This window comes from Myotis davidii, unplaced genomic scaffold (genome assembly GCF_000327345.1).
Source record: "Myotis davidii unplaced genomic scaffold, ASM32734v1 scaffold181, whole genome shotgun sequence".
Lineage (NCBI taxonomy): Eukaryota > Metazoa > Chordata > Mammalia > Chiroptera > Vespertilionidae > Myotis > Myotis davidii.
In genome coordinates, this window is record NW_006291504.1 from 2291739 (window position 1) to 2311123 (window position 19385).

At 57.1% G+C, this 19385-nt stretch overlaps 1 protein-coding gene across 1 annotated transcript in view; it reads left to right on the plus strand.

Annotated features, from left to right (window-relative positions):
* Positions 1–19385, plus strand: part of ZNF521 (zinc finger protein 521) — a 204678-nt gene that overhangs the window by 91270 nt on the left and 94023 nt on the right. Inside the window, exon 2 of the mRNA XM_015564690.1 lies at positions 16338–19382. Within this exon, the coding sequence (XP_015420176.1) occupies positions 16778–19382 (2605 nt within the window). The 5' untranslated portion in view covers positions 16338–16777. The remainder of the gene's footprint in view (positions 1–16337; positions 19383–19385) is intronic.

A 19385-nucleotide genomic window follows, 5' to 3' on the forward strand; every position in this document is an offset into this window, starting at 1 on the left:
CGGAGCTGTGTACCAGCCCCTGCCTCCACTAGCCCCTGGCAACGCGGTGGGTGCCGATGGGCCCGCTCTGCCGGCCGAGGCCCGTGAACTGCCCCAACGGCTCTGGCTGCAAATCAGCGCCAAGCCCGTGGCTGGAGAGTCAAGTCAGAGCTGCACCCTGACCGCCACCTCCTCCCCGAGCTCGCCGCTCCTCCTCCCCGAGCTCACTGCCCCAGCCCAGTCCTGGCCGAGAACTTGAGCCTCGGCAGTGACGGAATCTTCCACAGACACCCCCATTCTTACTTTCACTTTATTGTCTTGTCAACAGAAGCTGTGTTCAGGGGCTTTGATCAGTCTTTGCTTATAACCACAATGCAAAATACAGCTAATAGATTAGCTGCAGGAGAAAACGAAGTCGGACAAATAAAAAATAATCTATGCAAGAGAATGATTCTTATTTATTTTAGAATTCATCTACCTCTATAGTTGGTGGTGGTGTCATATTCTTTGAATTAAGGAGACTTATATGGGATGAGTATTCACAGAATAGGCATGGCTTGTAGTAGCTTTTGAGTAACAAACTCATTTAGTAGTTGCTTTAAAATCTTTTACAGCCCTAGCTGATTAGACTCAGTGGATAGAGCATCGGCCTGTGAACCGAAGGGTCTGGGTTCGATTCTGGTCAAGGGCACATACCTGGGTTGCAGGCTCCTTCCCGGCCCGGGCCCTGGTCGGGTCATGTGCAGGAGGCAAACCAATCGATGTGTTCCTCTCACATAGATATTTCTCTCTGTCTTTCCCTCTCTCTCCCACTCTCTCTAAAAATCAATGGGAAATTATCCTCGGGTGAGGATTAAAGAAAAGTCTTCATTGATGATCCACAAAAACATGAATGAAATTGAAAAAAATCACTTTTCAGAAGAGACCTGCTGAGTGTGAACAACTTTGCACACGTTAGCCAAGGAGAATCCGCCAGAGCAAAGCGGATCCATCGCTTCCCGCGGGTGCAGACACTGCCATACGTCCCAGGAGCCCTTGGGATTCCGAGGGGACGGGCAGCGGGTGTGGCTTAGACTCTGGGGCTGGCCCGTCCGTGTTTTGTTTTGTTCTTAGTGAACGGAGGCCGTTTGTAGTAAAGGGTCCCAGCACTTGGCCGTGCATCTGGTGACCTTCATGGGTCCCAGCCACAGGGCGAGGGGCTGACATCCATCGGGGCTGACGACCAGCCAATGGCAGGGGCGCCTCAGTGTCCTCCCTCTGGGAGGAGGGACTTGGGGAAGCTGGATGCCTACGTTTCAGAAAGACGCCTCTGGTTCGTGCTCCAGGCTGCTTGTCGCTGAGCAATGACGATAACAGTGAGTTGTACTTACTTAGATGGCCTTTGAAAGCTGCCTCCTCATTGAGGGAGTCAGACTCACATCTGCCCAGATTCCCTGCAGAATCCGGGCTCCTGGTCCCTTCCCTGCATCTTCTGGGCGCCTGGGAGGCGGGGCCTGGGGGCCAGGAGCTGTCCTTCTATCCCAGAGGGGAGCTGCCAGAGGCTGTGGGGCTCAGAGTCTCCTGAGGGCTCCGTCTCCCCGAAATGCCAGGCTCGTGTAGGAACTTGGGGAGCGGCCCGCATGGAAGCGTGAGCGTGTGTGTTTGTGATTGTGGTGCACACTTGCGCACGTGCACCGCACACGGAAGTGTTAGAACTTCTCTGGGGAAGTTGACAGCAGGGTCAACGCTGTGCGGGACACCCTGGAGGTCTCTCGAGGGCAGGATGGGGGTACCTCCCTCCACTCACCCGTGGGGCGGAGGGGAGCCTGGCATGGCTCCCTGGGCCTGTGAGGACTCTGCTGGTGGAGTGAGGAGGGAAGGCACTGCAGTTCGTTCACCTGCGTCACCTGTACGTTGGGCCTTTTGAAGGCAGCGAGTTTCTGGAAGTGAGCGCTAGGTTCTTGTCATCCGGGTCCTGGGCTCTAAAAGGCTGTCCATCCGCATGTTCTGCTCTCGTGTGTCCTTTCTCAGTTCTCGGTTTTCAGAAAGCCAACAAAGGACAAATAATCTTCAGTTTTACATTACCACCAAGTTCTCCAAACTTCAGAGGGCTAAGTCACGTTAATTAAACCCATGTCAATAATTAAATTCGTTTTTCGTGGAAAACATGTCACTTACAGCTACTTGGATATGTGATCTAGTAATGGTGTTAATCAGTTGAATAACCCACATTCATCAGTCCTGCCTTGAAGGGAAGTTATTAATCAGCTTGATGATCTGAGTCATCATCTGAGGAAACGAGTTTGTCTTTGAGTTTGAAGAGTGATAATGGGACCGAGGGGGTGGGGGGAGAGCAAGCTCTCTCTCTTGTTTAGTTCATTTCAGCACCAGGGCACCAGGTCTCCTGCTGACATAGAGCGACTGAGCTCTGATACGTGCTCTGCGCAGTCACCTCTCAGCTGTGTCCTCTTCTCTCCCCCAGGGAAGTTGTCTGTCCTGGGGCCATGGCAGGGGGGCGCCACCTGGGGAGACTCGGTGATGGAGATGCCCCCTTGGCCCCTTCCCAGGGGAACAAAGTTGGCATCTTCTAGACACTAATGAGTGGCATAGACGTGGAGGCCGTAGGTGACATTAAACGGGCTCCGATGTAGGCAGGCCTGTGATTCCTTTGGCCGGTTCAGCCTAATAGAGACGAGCAGGGACACAGAGAGACCCGTTGTCGGCCACTGTGATGCCCCAGAGGTGGCTGGTCTGATAGGAATCTTCAGCTTCCCACTCAGCCCCCTGGGAAGACGGAGGCTGCCCCATCATGCAAAGCATTTCTGAACCAGGAGCAGTCACCTGTCACCCTGTGATCAACCAGACTAGTGGGGCGGCTGGACGCGGGGCTGGAGGAGGCAGCAGGGAGTGTCCCCAAAGCCATTGGCTGATGCCGATGAGCCCTTCCGGTCGGCAGGGGCCTCTTTGCTGAGGAAGACAACGATCTACTGAGGGCAGATGGTGCAGCGATGAGATGGAGGATGGGGCGTTGGTTCCGGTGGACCAGGCCCCTGTTAACTAGAGCCTGATCGGCGTCCTGGCGCCTCTCACAGGCCAGGGCCCCTTTTCAGTTCGCCCCCGCCCACTGCCTACAGGTCCACATGCCATTTGTATTATGAGAATAGAGTGAGCGTGAACCACCGTATAGGATCAGACCTGTAGCGAGACAACGAGCAAAACCGAGCAAAGCAAACATTTCCATAAGCTTGGTCCCCTTCTTTCCCCAGTTCTGGCATCCGTAGAGGCGAGCTTTAAATCTCAGGCATCTCAATCATTGAGTCTTCCCTGGGAAGAATGAATATAGTGAATGGAACCTGATTTGCAAGAAAAAAAAAATGAAAGAATATATTTCTTAATAAAAACATCCAAAAAAAGAAAAAGGGGAGGCATGGGTGGGCGCCACATACCACCTGTGCAAGTTGGGATTGACCGTTGTAGGTTGGGGCTGGTATTTCAGAGTCAACAGCAAACTCTTTGAACGTTTGGTTACTTCTCTTGAAGGGTAAACATTTTTCGGATCCAATTTTCATGGCGTCCTAAAATTTCCTCATGTGTGGCTGACCAGATGTGGAAACCGGGGAACCTGGGAAAAATCCCATGGAAAGACCCTGCCCCTGAGAGAATGAGGGGGTGTGGACGTGGTTGATGACACAGACGGTTGCGTCCTGACAGGGAATTGTCTGTCTCCCGTTTTCCAATGGCTTTAATTCCTCCAAATTGCTCCTTGAATAATAGGAAAAAGGCAATTTGAATTTCAGTGACAGATTGGACATAACAGGTTGCAACTATTAGGTCTAATTTTACCAGACTGAGAAATAAAATTGCCGAAACATAAACATCGATCACTGATGCAGTAAATTAATTTGTACAGAAAAAGTAGTTTAACTGCAGTGCACATTAAACATAGAAAATTTTCAAAATTACTGCTCTCTGAATTAATTTGTACACTTGTTTACTTGTTAAAAGCACGCATAAATCCCTTTCTTCTAAGGCAGCGTGGGTTCGCATTGCGGGGGAAGGAAGTGGGAAAAGGGGCGGGGAACACACAGAGGTGGGAGTCACACTAAGCCACCTGAGTGTTGAAAAGAGCACATTTTCCTGTCTTTGAGTTTGTAGATTGCTATTTAGACCTTTGTTTTGTGATCTGTTCGTGGGATCATGAAAGATGTGCTCACCCCCTCCTCTTGTCATTCCAGGATAAACATGATTTTTTAAAAATAGTCCCCACTTCTGCTTGCCGAGGGTCGGGGGTGTGGGGTCATTAGGAGGGTTTTATGGCTTGGTCCCCAGTGCGTTAGGTGCCCCAGGCTTGGAACGACTAACTGGACTCCTGAGGAATCTGAGCCCGGGATTCCGTTGTATTTAACCCTTAAAGAAGCCGGCGGACACGCGCGCCCTGTTGCCTGTGATGCCGTGGGGGAGTGATGGCGAGTGGCCATGTCTGTGCGCGTTGCTGTTGCTCCAGCTGCCGCGGCCCAGGCTGGCCACGCAGTGCAGGCCGATACCATCGCCGGCCCACGGCTTTCAAGGACAGTGGTTCAATTCAAACATGCTTCTGTAAGGGGCAGGTTCCCTGTGTTTTTACCGCCTGACAAGGGCATCGCTCTCAGGAGAGGGAGGCGACACCGTTTGGACGAGGCTCGCAGCTCCTTTGTGCTGACACACTAAGATAATGGACATTAAAGGACCCTTCGGCGGGGAAAGGCTGGGTTATCGCTACCACGGAGGAGCCCGGGGGCTGCTGGGCGGGAGGGAGGAGGACGGGGACTTTGTGAAGGGACGTGACACGCAGGTGCGGCCTGGTCGCCTCGCGCCTCACACCGGGAGTGGTTGACGTGTCCTCTGTTGCTTACCTTAAAGAAATTGCATTTGATAGAAAATACTGCAGGAGACTTGGCGCTGTGCTGTTCCGCCGTCAGGGCCGGTGAGGCCAGGTCACCGAGGCGGGGGTTTTGTGGGGTGCACTCTTGGGCCCCCTCACTGGGGGGACTCCCCAGAGTCTAGGGCAGCAGTTGTCAGCTGTGACTGCACTCCCGGGGCCCAGCCCACAGAGTCTGATTTCATGGGTCGGGGGAAGGACGGGCGTTTTTTTTCTTTGTTTTAATGTATTTTTATTGATGTCAGAGAGGAAGGGAGGGGGAGAGAGAGAAACATCAATGACGAGAGAGAATCACTGACCGGCTGCCTCCTGCATGCCCCCTACGGGGGATCGAGCCCACATCCTGGGCTTGTGCCCTTGACCGGAATGGAACTGTGACTCTTTAGTCCACAGGCCGACGCTCTATCCACTGAGCCGCACTGGCCAGGGTGGACCCAGCAATTACCAAAGCTCCTGGGCAACTCCATGGGGCACCTGCTTGTGGGCCGTGGTCACAGAGTGAGCGAGAGCAGTGCACATCCTCACTGCTCGGTCCAGGCGGACTGTCCGACTCCGAGGGCATCGGTGAAGGCGGGTGTGGTGCGGGGGAAGGTGGGTGCAGGTGGGCCTCTGTGGGCGTCCCCTGAGCTTGCTGGCCTCTCAGGTTGGCACTCAGGTCGCCTGGGGACAAGCCCTTCCCTCTTGGCTGCTGCTCCCACTCCTCGCCGCCCCCCGCCGCCCCGTCTTCTGGCTTCTGCTGTTCTCTGGTGGATGATTGGCGCTTCCTCCCTGTGATGTGGAGGGTAACTGACCCGTTGGGGGGCTGGGGGGCGGGGGCACACGCTGCATGGTTTAAGGTCCCGACGCAGTTCCCTCGCAGCAACGTTGTCCCTGCGTCGTCCTGTGCCGGTGGGTGTCCTGTGTGCGTGGAAACTGGGGGCCCATTCGCCCACCAGTCAGCACTCGTGAAAGCCAGACGGTCAGGGCTTCTAAACTGGGGAGAGGGGAGCTGATGGTTTTTGGACTTGAACGCTCATTGGTCTCGAGAGCCCAGGAAGACAGAGTGAGTGGCTGCTGTTAAGTGGGTCCCCTCCGCTGGAGAGATGTGGGTGATAAGATAAGCCTGGAGGCCAGGGATGGGGGAGGGGAGTGTGTGTTAACTGCTCCGACTGCAAACCACCCCCTGGCAGCCAGAGATAAGACACCTTGAGCCACCCAGAGGCCAGAAACAGGATGTAAACGCAGCCAATAAAACCATGTGAGATGGAGCCCTTCCCTCCCTCCACGCCCGGCTCTGACAGCAGCAGTGTAATGTACGTGGCCAGGGCCACCACCGCCGGGGTCACCACTGCTGGGGACAGAGCCCACAGCCAGGCCACGGCCACCACCCCCGGGGTCAGAGCCCATGGCCACCACCCCTGGGGTCAGAGCCCACAGCCACGGCCACCACCCCCAGGGTCAGAGACCATGGCCACCACCCCCGGGGACAGAGCCCACAGCCACGGCCACCACCATGGGAGGTGCAGAGCCCACAGCCATCACCGTGGGAGGTCACGGTTCAATTCCTGGTCAGGACACCTGCCCAGGTTCGGGCTGGATCCCCAGTTTGGGGTGTGCAGGAGGCAGCCAATCAGTGATTCTCTCCCATCATGATGTTTCTCTCTCTCTTTTCCTCTCTGAAATCAATAAAAATACATTAAAAAGAAATAAATAAACCGTATTGGCGCCTGGAGTTTGCGGTGGGATTCGGTGCGCTGTGCTGGTGCCCTGGGTGTGGGCTGACGGGCCAGGTGTGTACCTGTTCCTGCGAAACGGCCGCGGATGGGGCGTGGCTCTCGCCAGCTCGTTCCCGCCTCGTCACCATGGCCACAGTGCCGGCCTCTTGTACGTGGCTTGGTGGTGTCACCGTTGTCTTGGATGTAGGCACCGTGCTCAGGAGGGGGACAGGGAGGCATCCTGGGGTGTCAGAGGCCTGACTTTGTCGCTGATTCGGGGATATTTGGCCACAGGCTTCATCTCAGTGTGTCTCACAAAAATATACATATAACTTAATAAAACGGTAATTCTGTGTGATAGATATTAATCGGCAAACAGCCTCATAATGACTTCCCCTAATGAAGTTTTCAGTAAGACACGATGGTGCCTCTACCCTGTTTAGGTGGCAGATGACGGTGACAGATGAGAAACAGCACAAGTATTTCAAAAATTCTCTTCGCACACGACATCCAGGTTCACGGCGAGAGTAAACCGGACAGAAAGGGGGAGCTAGAACCCAAGGCAGATACGGCACCTGGGAAATCCACCACCTTGTTTCCTGGGGTGCCACTGCCGACATCTGGTAAAAGAAAAAGACTCGGTGAACGGGCCTGCCCGCGAGGGTGGTCTGCCCGGGAGCGCCCGGGAGGGGTTTTAAGGAAACGGTGCCGTCCTTTGCCATTTATGCAGCACCCTTCCACACGCCACTCATTTAAAACCAGGACCCCTTACGCCACTTGGGTTATCTGGGATCCAACCTCGCTTTCCAGTGGCTGTTTACTGTGTGAGCGTGCGCATCGTCAGTGATTCTGCGGGAACTTAGACACTCGGGAGGAGCCGTGGGTGGGTGCCTGTGGTTCCTGCAGATACGTGAGGCCTGGGGTCGCCCAGCACCCGTGTTTCCCGCCACCGTGGATGTACCTTCCCCAGGAGACGCACGGGCACTGGGGAGGAGTGGGCGCGAGGGGCCTGGAGTGGCGGCTGCCCGGGGTTGGCTCGGTGCTCACTAGCTGTGCGCCTGCGTGTTACACTCCCGCCCACAGCCTGTGGGGGTCACGTCTGCGCCTTGCAATGAACGAGGACTCCGTGTCCCAGACCTCAGGGCCCTGTCGGCTTCTGGACACCCGGGCACGGGCATCGCGAACACGGAGCGCCGTACCCCGCGGACAACTGCGGCAGCTCCCGCCCGTCTCCCAACAGCTCTGTCCAGACGAGCACGCGGTAGTTATCACTTTGCTGCACCATGATCCACAGGGGTGCTAATTGGTCATTAATTAAATTTTAGCCTTTCAACACTTTTGTATTCTCCAGTGGCGTGGTCTGCGGTGGAGTCTGTGCGGTGCGGCCTTTATGAACGGCCGGGAGTTCGCGGCGCCGCTGCGGGGAGGTGGCGGGGAGAGCGGCGAGGGCACCTGCTCTCCGGGGTGGAGGATGGAGGGTCCTGTGACCGAGTCACCGGCCGGCCGCAGCCTGTGCCGGGCAGCAGTCAATGGAGTCTCAGGTGGAAGCCGTTCGAGAGATTTCTCTCTGACGTGGAGTCTCCGTGCCTCGCGTGGGGACTTGTGTGGGAACTCAGTGGGAACTTGCGTGGGAACTCAGTGGGCCGGACAGTTCTTCAGAAACCACCTTCCGGGGGAATGAGCTTCCTGAGCTCCTCACTGGCCAGTGAAACCATGGCCCAGTTCAGTTTCCTTCCTGGGAGAACCCCTCCCGCTCCGGCTCGCGGGCAGAGGCCAGTTTGAAATGACTGATGAGTGACAGGGCGGCGCTGGGAAGTTTGCTGCGTGTTTTTCAGAAAGTGTGGCTTTCTTGAAGTTCAGCAGACATTGCACACATTAGTGCGAAGGGTTTTGAAGCACAAGAGAATTTGCCTCAGGGAAGGTCTGAGCGAGGTGTGGGCCGGGTTGGGGGGGTGGGCAGGCGGCCGCAGGGTTTTGAACGCAGCCACCCCGTCGCGGGTTCTATGTCACTAATGAACTCATCAAAGCGCGCAGCGTGCGCGGCTGCGCAGGAATCGGCTGCTGGGCGTTGGTTTTCTAGGTGACTGTGAGGCAGTCGGCAACATTTGGGGGGCATTTTCGTGTGTCTCTGTTTAAACAAAAATGCCCCTTAAGTCCTTTAAAATGACTAGAATCGCAGTATGAATAAAGCAACCACTAAACTGTAGTTAATGTTTTATTCCTCCGTGCTGTCGGCACACGTGTCAGTCATAACCTGAGGGCGACTCAGGCTTTCCTCGTCGTCGTAATAACGCGCTGCTTTTCCTGTCGCCGCCGACAAGGAAGTCCCTTCGTACTGTCATGTTTGATTCTCATTCACTGGGGGGCAGGCTGGGATTTTTCCGACGTTACAGACAAGGCAGCGGAAGCTTAGAAACAGGAATTTCTAGAGCTCAGGCTGCTATCAGACCTAAACACGCAGGACGTGGCGTGGAATGAACGAATGAACAAAATGAGCGACGAGGAGCTACTGCACGGTCTTTGGGGTGTGGACGCCTTTACAATACAAGATACGGAGTCACTGAGCGTGTCTTGGGGCTCCCAACAGCAGAGACGGGAAGGAAGCAGCCGGGGCATTCACCCCGACGGTGCCTCCTTGTGAAGGGAAGACAAGGAGGGAACTGCTGAGGCCGCCCCGCCCGGGGAGCAGACCCCCAGGGGCCGTGCTCATCAGTGATGGTGCCGCTCAGGGAGCCAGAGGACAGGGGAGCAAATGCCCCCCCAGGACTGGAAACCGCTCTCCTCCCGTCTGGCTCAGAAACACAATGTGTCCGTTTCCTGGAGGGAGACGGGCTGGTCTTTATGAGCAGTTTCAGGGCAGCTTTTTCCTCTGATTTGAGGGGTGGAGTCCGGGGGAACCGGTTAAGAATGCACTGTTTTCTGTTTAGTTTGGCCGCCGAAGATGGAATTCATTGAGCTCCGTCTGTTCAAAGGAACTGCAGGCAGCAGCGAGCCAAGTGTCTGTGGCTCCTCTGCACACGGGCCAGTGTCTGGAGGGGAGGCGGCCCTGGCCGGGCCGCCCCGGGCCGCGAAGGGGGGCAGTGCGCGTGATAACTTCTTCCGAAGCCGTGAAGGATCGTCGGCGAAAGGGAGGCTCTTTTCCACGAGGGAGTGCTGGGAGGGGAAAAAAAAACAAAGCAGACAGCCGTGAGCTGGGGCATCTGGAATTCGTCTTAAGACTTTGTAGGAAAATGTGCTCCCCACTCCGGCTCCCACAGCTGCCGTCCTGTCCTGCATCGCCTACCACCCTTTCCTCGTCACCCCACGGGACTGCATGGAGGTGCTCCTTCCAGAGCCGTTTGGAATATCACACAGTTCAAACGCATCGGTGACTTAGAACTAATTTTATAGCTTACATGTCCCTGGAACACCCAGTGAAGGGGCCTCCTTTTCAAGGAGCCCCATTAGCTACAGGACAGAGAAGTGGATGGAGGGGGGCTGTTAATTAAAGGAAGTGTTGGACGGTGATTAAAAGTTGCTGCTTTTCTAAAAACTGTTGACATTTCTATTGAGAATGAGAGGAAGTGGTTGTGTCACCTGCACAGAGGTGCCCTTAACAGTGGTTCTCAACCTTCTGGCCCTTTAAATACGGTTCCTCATGGCCCCACCATAAAGTTATTCTCGTTGCTACTTCATAACTGTAATGGTGCTACTGTGATGAATCGTCATGTAAATATCTGATATGCAGGATGGTCTCAGGCGACCCCTGTGAAAGGGTCATTCGACCGCCAAAGGGGTCGCGACCCACATGTTGAGAACCGCCGCCTTAGAATGAAGGCCTCGCCCTTCAGCCTGCCCAGCATCCATCGCGTTAAAATGCGCCGTGTGATTGGTGAGCTGAGTGTGTGATGTGAGTCCTGGGATGGCCCTGAGTCCAAGCGACAAATATCCCTGTACCCGTGTCTGCGAAACCCTCTCTTGTAAGCAGCGTTCCCTGTGAGGAGGCCCGACATCCCCATGCCCTGCCCCTGACGTGTCCCCCAGGACCCCAGTGTCCCCCAAGGTGGCTCCGGAGGCTGGAGAACGAAGCAGGGCTGCGGACTCTGTAACGTGGGCGTTCAGATCTGTGCCTCCCACTTGCTGTCGGAAATAAGGGATCTTGTGAAGCCGGTGGAGGGAATAATTGGAAATTTATTCCAATGGGTTTGTCTTACGTGTGTCCTACGCTGAAGTTCATTTAGGAGGTGTTTTTTTTTTTTTTTTAATCTTGATGAGAAACAGTGCGATGGCCGTGTGGCTAGTCTTTCAAGGAGAGAAGGGGCGATTGCAAAACTGCATACTTGGCCTCTGAGTGACAGCGAAACCCTTGCTCCGAGGTGACCGGCCTGCAAAGACCCGAGCCCACATCTGACGCGTGATAGGTGATGCTCGCAGCACTGCAGGGCTGCGGGCACCATTGCTTTCTAGATACCACCGGCTATTTCTAGCTGATATTGTTGACGGCTGCACATACAGCCGTGGATGCTGAAGGCGGAATTCTCGCTGTCCAGTGGGCCGGTTCTTAAAGTGTGAGGTTCGAGTGGTGCTTTTAAGGGAAGAAAGTGGTAAAGCATGTCCATGCTACCCACGTGGAGGCCAGCATGTGGAAGGGTAGGTACACGCCACACATATGTTTACACAGGCAGCTTTCTCCCAGCAGAGGCGGGTGCCTAGAAACACCACTGAGCTCTCACCCTGAGGGCGAGTAACAAGGTACCGCCTTCCTGTGCAGGTGAGGTACCGGGGCTGGGGGCGGGGGACGGGGGAGGCAGACGGAGGACTGGGCCAGGTCACGCTCTGAGTCAGATGTGACGGGGTGGGGTGGAGGGGCAAGGGATAAAACTCAAGACTCGACTTCTTCTTATTCCGTGCCCTTGCATCTCTCATCCGGAAAAACCGGAGCCAGCCCTGCAGGCCTGTGCTGCTCTGCTCCCTGGACAAGCCCCATGTAACCCCGTCCCATGAGGGAAGCCTTGGGAGTGCACTGGCGCCCACAGGAGTGGAGGCCCAGGGGCAGTGAGCAAGCGCTCCCCGCGGGGTCTGAGCTCAGGTAGCAAGGGGCCAGGTGGCTGCTCCAGCCCAGCCTCAGAGGGCTGAAAGAAGGGAAGTTCCCATGAAGTCCGGGATCCGGACAACTTCTTTCCCAGGTACCGTAGTGCCATCACCTGTGACTTACATCCTCCGTGGGTTTCAGATGCCTGCACTGCTGGGGTCCTGCTCTGCACGCCTGGCGGGCCCAGGCCCTACCCGCACGACGCAGGCCTGGCACCAAGACGGGCCCAGTGGTCTGACTAAGCGCTGGCATCGCCCGGACCTTCCTGCCCGTCCGCTCTTACTCTTCCTCCGATTTTCTCTCCTTTGGCCACTGGGGTGAGACGAGCGCCGGCAATGGCCGGGACCCCCGGCATTTCTCCTCGACGTGGCTGGCTTCATGTCCCTGGTCCCCATTTGCCGACGGAGCAGCCCTTTTGGGGGGTGCTTGTCTGTTGGGCCTAGGAGGGGCTGGTGGCGCCCTCACAGGGGGGCCCTGTGCGCTGGTGCCTCTGATTTTTCCATGAAGTGCCTTCCTCTAGAGCAGCGGTTCTCAACCTTCCTGACGCCACGACCCTTTAATGTAGCTCCTCATGTTGTGGTGACCCCCAATTTCATTGTTACAAAGTGAACATAATGAAAGCAGGGTGATTAATCACAAAAACAATATGTAATTATATATGTGTTTTCCGATGGTCTTAGGCGACCCCTGTGAAAGGGTCGTTCGACCCCCAAAGGGGTCGCGACCCACAGGTTGAGAACCGCCGCTCTAGCGTGACTTCCCTCTCCTGTGCGTGAGCACTTGCCCTACAAAGGTGACCGACCGGGTGTCCCTGGGCCGCTGAGTCTCCAGCTGTGCCCTGCGGCAGACCCAGAGGAGGAGTCTGCTCTTCGCCCCTCGAGGCGGACGGACAAGAGGCCGGGGCCGGGCCGGGCCCTCCTCCAGGACCTGCAGTCCCCGGGCCAGGAGAGGCGGGCTGGCCGCCTAACAAAGCGGCCTTCAGGCCGGGCGCTCGCCTCCCCTCTGGCAGGAGCTCAGAGCCAGGGCAGCGGAGAGAAGGCTCCTTTATGCGCAGCTGCTGACTCATGGCCGCTCAGGCTGCTGGAGAGAAGGCGGCGGCCGCCTCCCAGCCGTCCCGGGTGCTGGCCACTTCCATCTCCGCGTTCACACACGTGTTTCCCTGTGCTCCGTGGACAGGGCCGGGCTCGGCCAGCACGTCGCGGCCGGAAAACATCTGCGCTGCCTGTGCACACACATTCGCATCTTTAAATAGACGTGGGGGCCCGGAGCTGGTTTCCAGCGAAGGTTTTTAGGGTTTTTTATTCTTTTTCAGTTTGCATTCCGGCTGTCAGAGCCGTGGTTCTCTGGGAGTCGGCGAGTGCGGGGGGACTGATTCCAACAATTAAAATGTGTCGTGGACGCGCGAGCACTTCCCCTCGCCACGCAGGGGCCTCGCGTGACAGAAAGACGGGCCTGTGGGCGGCACGCAGGAAGAGCCAGAGCCGGGAGGGGACCGTCACGGGGGCTCGGGAGCCGGAGCCGGAAGACTCCCCCGAACTATGTCCATGTGAACAAGGACCCTGAAATGGTTGAAATCGATAGTTGCCTCTGCACGTCTGCGTGCTGACTGCTGAGAAGCTACGGCCCTGGGTGGGTGGCCGTCGGTGACACGCAGGCCGCGGGCATGTTGGCACCGCCGCCACCGGGACCGTCTTGGGAGGAGACCTGATACCCTTCGCAGGACCGGCCCCTGCGGGAGTGTCAGTGAGTCCCTGTGCGTCCGGGGAGAATAGGTCCATTTATAGCCCCAGAAAATGAGTTTTGTTTTTCGTACCGTTTAGATTTTTCAAACAGAAACCAGCCTTTCAGGACACCTTTATGTTTCTAAAAATAGCACCCCTGTTGGAACACTTCACTTCTGCTCAGTCTCTGCCGCCCCCCGGCCTGAGCCTGTGAATTCCGTCGGTGGAGTCTGTGTGTTCCGGTTACAAAGACACATTCTCTGTGAGGATCGCTCCCTTTTTTCCCCTTTAGACAAGCTCCCGGGGACAGGAGGGAGGGAACAGACGGTGTCCAGCTCCCGTAAATCCTGTCTCAGTAAACACTCGGTCCTGCTCCTCCGCTCACTGGATGTGTCGCTGAAATTTACACACGGACGCGAACGGTTACCTAACAGGGCTCCTCAGGCCGGGCCCAGACAGGAGCCTGGTGTAAGCGTGTGTCGGGGTTGCACGTGGCTTGGGAGGGGCTGTGGCTCTGCTGTTCTGTGCACATAGGTGTCATCACATGTCACGCCTGGGCACCACCTGCAGCTTCACGATGAACCCACTCGCTAAACTTCAGGCTCCGGCGTTCCTTCCTGCCGCCTCGATGCAGGACGCGTCTGACTCGCTGTCCCTTCGGCAGTAAACATGAGATTGTTTGAAAGTATCGTGAAGTAAAACAGCAAGATCAGAGCCTAAAAGACAAATGGGAAATGTTATAGATTTTTACCTCGGATGCTAAGCAGATTCAATAAATAGTATTTTTTTTTTAATTAAGGGACAAGTGAAAACTTGGGTTGGTTTTAGGGCCACCAGCTTAGGTGACTGGGTTTTTGAAGGGAAAGCTAACATCAACATCGATGTTTGTTGATTTTTAGAAGTTTTTAACATTGTACTTCTGTCTTTTGGGGGACGCGTCGAGTTCACCCCACGAGTTCTTTATGATTTAGGCGCACGTGTAAGTCCCCCGCCCACCATGATGGCCCTGCCCCGGCAGGGCTCTGGGCTCACAGCGAGGCTGAAGGCCGCGCGGCTGCGACCAGGCCGGAGCTGTGCTGGGCGGGCAGGGCTCCAGGGACGGAGTGGGCCTGTTTCCTCGGCGAGAGGGCTGCCATCTGGCCGTGATCGCGGGGTGGTGGTGTCACGGCTTCTCGGGCAGGAAAGGAATGATCCTCGTCTGTTTCCTGTGGATAAGCGAGCGGCTGATAATCTCGTGAAACCTCCTTACCTTACAGAAAGCAGGCGGGCTTTGTTTACCTCGGGCCGCCAGCTTCCACTTGGGTGCTGATGACACAGCCTGCCCTGCCTGTGCCTGGTCGCTGGGGGAGTTTGAAAACCTAGCTTCCTGGGCCCCTCCGGTGGGATGGGACTAGCGTGCCCGCCTCCTGCTCCCGTGGGCCTCACGTTCTCCTGCAGCCACTGGCCCAGCAGCTCACTGCACGGCCTCGCGTGCTGATTCAGGGAAACCGCGCTCTGTCCGGGAACGAGACACTTTTATAGTTTCCTCGGGGCTGGAATGGACGATTGTTTTGAAAAGCGAAACAGCGGTTTCACAGCCTGTGTGAGGAGGTCTTGCTTCCGCGTGGGTGTTAAGGGAAGAAGAGGGAGGGTGCGCTGGTTAAGGACGGAGTAACGCCCCCCCTCCTGCCCCCGTAGGAGGTGCAGCGACTTTCTGGGTAACTTGCTCAGTCCATCTGCCTCGGCCTTGTTTGTCCCTCTTGGCTGCTCATAAATCCTTCAGCATTTACCATCATCGTTTATCACTTTTCCTGTTTCCAGTTTTTCACAAGTCGCTTTGTCTCTGCTCACCTCAAAGCGCGGGTCCTGTTTGGCTAAGGAAGTCGCTGCTGCTGCGCGTCTGCGGGAGGAAGAGATGGTGGGCCACCTCTTGAACTTTCCAAGCAAACAGCTCCACTCCGGCCTCGGGAAGCTCATTTCTCCTTGATCCCGGCTGATCCCCGATACCGAGCGCGGGGCCCCCTCCTCGCACGTCAGGGCCCCGTTCTGGCCGGCGGTGCCGGGCCTCGGTGATGGAAGGCGCCCCGGTTGTCTTTTATGACCTGCGCCGTAATTATTATTGTGTTTTCCATCTTCTTTCGTGTGCTTACTTTTTAATATTTTCCTCCGGAAAGCAATAAGGCCCGTCTCCATAAGAACCCCATAAAAGATTTTGGTCTTCAGAATTTCCTTTTGATATAAAAACAAGCAGAATGCAGAGGGACTTTTTTTTTTTATTAAATATTAGACATCTGGGCTGACAGCATTAATTTAAAGTCGCTCCCGTAATATCTCCTCTTCACCTGCTTCCTTAGATCCTCACCTAATATGCAAATCACTGTCGAATGAATACCGAAGAAACATTAAATATATTAAAACCTGCATTTTAATAAAATTGTCAATGCGTAATATATACCTTGCTTCTAAGGAAGGGTGATCAGAGGTAATGAAATGGTAATTTGGACAGAGAACGATTTAATATCTTCTTATATTTTAGACCCAGGAAAGAATGACTCTGGGCTCGGGACGGAACGGGTTCCGCTCAGGTATTCTTCCCGTTTCTTCTGAGAGGTTCTAGGTAGTTCTAGGTGGTCCAACTCTGTGGACATGTTGAAAGGGCACAAGAACCCCAGCCAGCGTGGCTCAGTGGATAGAGCACCGGCCTGCAGACTGAAGGGTCCCAGGTTCAATTCTGGTCAAGGGCACGGGCCTTGGCTGCAGGCTCCTCCCCAGCCCGGGCCCTGGTCAGGGCACATGCAGGAGGCAACCCATGGATGTGTCTCTCTCACATCCGCGTTTCTCTCCGTCTCTCCCTCTCTCCTCCACTCTCTCTAAAATCAATGGGAAAACACCCTCGGGGGAGGATGGTGCAAAACCAAAAAGAGCGAGAGAGAGAGGGCAGCCAGGCCCGTCCCTGAGTGCCCACGTGTAACCCGGCCGCCCCCTTGTCGTTGCAGATGGCGTGGACGTGGAAGATGACCCCACCTGCTCGTGGCCGGCCTCCTCGCCCTCCAGCAAGGACCAGACCTCCCCGAGCCATGGCGAAGGCTGCGACTTCGGAGAGGAGGAGGGGGGCCCCGGCCTGCCCTACCCCTGCCAGTTCTGCGACAAGTCCTTCAGCCGCCTCAGCTACCTGAAGCACCACGAGCAGAGCCACAGCGACAAGCTGCCGTTCAAGTGCACCTACTGCAGCCGCCTCTTCAAGCACAAGCGCAGCCGCGACCGCCACATCAAGCTGCATACGGGCGACAAGAAGTACCACTGCCACGAGTGCGAGGCCGCCTTCTCCCGCAGCGACCACCTCAAGATCCACCTGAAGACGCACACGTCCAACAAGCCGTACAAGTGCGCCATCTGCCGCCGCGGCTTCCTGTCCTCCAGCTCCCTGCACGGGCACATGCAGGTGCACGAGCGCGGCAAGGACGGCGCGCCGCCCGGCTCCCGGCTGGACGACTGGAAGCTGAAGGACACGCAGAAGTGCAGCCAGTGCGAGGAGGGCTTCGACTTCCCCGAGGACCTGCAGAAGCACATCGCCGAGTGCCACCCCGAGTGCTCGCCCAGCGAGGACCGCGCCGCCCTGCAGTGCGGCTACTGCCACGAGCTCTTCGTGGAGGAGGCCTCGCTGCTGGGCCATGTGGAGCAGGCCCACGGCGGCGAGAAGAAGAACGCCTGCAGCCTGTGCTCCGAGAGCTTCCTCACGGTGGAGGAGCTGTACAGCCACGTGGACAGCCACCAGCAGCCCGAGTCCTGTAACCACAGCAACAGCCCGTCCCTCGTCACCGTGGGCTACACCTCCGTGTCCAGCACCACGCCCGACTCCAACCTGTCGGTGGACAGCTCCACGATGGTGGAGGCCGCCCCGCCGCTGCCCAAGAGCCGCGGGCGGAAGCGGGCCGCCCCGCAGGCCAGCGACGTGGCCGGGGCCTCGGGCAAGCAGGCCAAGGTGACCTACAGCTGTGTGTACTGCAGCAAGCAGCTCTTCTCCAGCCTGGCCGTGCTGCAGATCCACCTCAAGACGATGCACCTGGACAAGCCCGAGCAGGCCCACATCTGCCAGTACTGCCTGGAGGTGCTGCCCTCGCTCTACAACCTGAACGAGCACCTGAAGCAGGTGCACGAAGCTCAGGACCCCGGCCTGATCGTGTCGGCCATGCCCGCCATCGTCTACCAGTGCAACTTCTGCTCCGAGGTCGTCAACGACCTCAACACGCTCCAGGAGCACATCCGCTGCTCGCACGGCTTCGCCAACCCCGTGGCGAAGGACAGCAACGCGTTCTTCTGCCCCCACTGCTACATGGGCTTCCTCACGGACTCTTCCCTCGAAGAGCACATCCGGCAGGTCCACTGCGACCTCAGCGGCTCCCGGTTCGGGTCCCCCGTGCTCGGGACGCCCAAAGACCCCGTGGTGGAAGTCTATTCCTGTTCCTATTGTACCAACTCCCCCATCTTCAACAGCGTCCTCAAGCTGAACAAACACATCAAAGAGAACCACAAAAACATTCCCTTGGCCCTGAATTACATCCACAACGGGAAGAAGTCCCGGGCCCTGAGCCCCCTGTCCCCCGTGGCCCTCGAGCAGACCTCCCTGAAGATGATGCAGGCGGTGGGGGGCGCGCCCGCCCGGCCGGCCGGGGAGTACGTCTGCAATCAGTGCGGTGCTAAGTACACGTCCCTGGACGGCTTCCAGACGCACCTGAAGACGCACCTGGACACGGTGCTCCCGAAGCTGACCTGCCCCCAGTGCAGCAAGGAGTTCCCCAACCAGGAGTCGCTGCTGAAGCACGTGACCATCCACTTCATGATCACCTCGACCTACTACATCTGCGAGAGCTGCGACAAGCAGTTCACGTCGGTGGACGACCTGCAGAAGCACCTGCTGGACATGCACACCTTCGTGCTCTACCACTGCACCCTGTGCCAGGAGGTCTTCGACTCCAAGGTGTCCATCCAGCTGCACCTGGCGGTGAAACACAGCAACGAGAAGAAGGTGTACCGCTGCACCTCCTGCAACTGGGACTTCCGCAGCGAGGCCGACCTGCAGCTGCACGTGCGCCACAACCACCTGGAGAACCAGGGCAAGGCGCACAAGTGCATCTTCTGCGGCGAGGCCTTCGGCACCGAGGTGGAGCTGCAGTGCCACATCACCACGCACAGCAAGAAGTACAACTGCCGCTTCTGCAGCAAGGCCTTCCACGCCATCATCCTGCTGGAGAAGCACCTGCGCGAGAAGCACTGCGTGTTCGAGGCCAAGACTCCCAACGGCGGAGCCAATGGTGCGGCCGAGCAGGTGCAGAAGGAGGAGGTGGAGCTGCAGACGCTGCTGACCAACAGCCAGGAGTCCCACAACAGCCACGACGGCAGCGAGGAGGACGTGGACGCCTCGGAGCCCATGTACGGCTGCGACATCTGCGGGGCGGCCTACACCATGGAGACGCTGCTGCAGAACCACCAGCTGCGCGACCACAACATCCGGCCGGGCGAGAGCGCCATCGTCAAGAAGAAGGCGGAGCTCATCAAGGGCAACTACAAGTGCAACGTGTGCTCGCGCACCTTCTTCTCCGAGAACGGGCTCCGCGAGCACATGCAGACGCACCTGGGCCCCGTCAAGCACTACATGTGCCCCATCTGCGGGGAGCGCTTCCCCTCGCTGCTCACGCTCACGGAGCACAAGGTCACGCACAGCAAGAGCCTGGACACGGGCAACTGCCGCATCTGCAAGCTGCCGCTGCAGAGCGAGGAGGAGTTCCTGGAGCACTGCCAGATGCACCCCGACCTGCGCAACTCGCTCACCGGCTTCCGCTGCGTGGTCTGCATGCAGACGGTCACCTCCACGCTCGAGCTCAAGATCCACGGCACCTTCCACATGCAGAAGCTGGCGGGCAGCTCGGCCGCGTCCTCCCCCAACGGCCAGGGCCTGCAGAAGCTCTACAAGTGCGCGCTGTGCCTCAAGGAGTTCCGCAGCAAGCAGGACCTGGTGAAGCTGGACGTCAACGGGCTGCCCTACG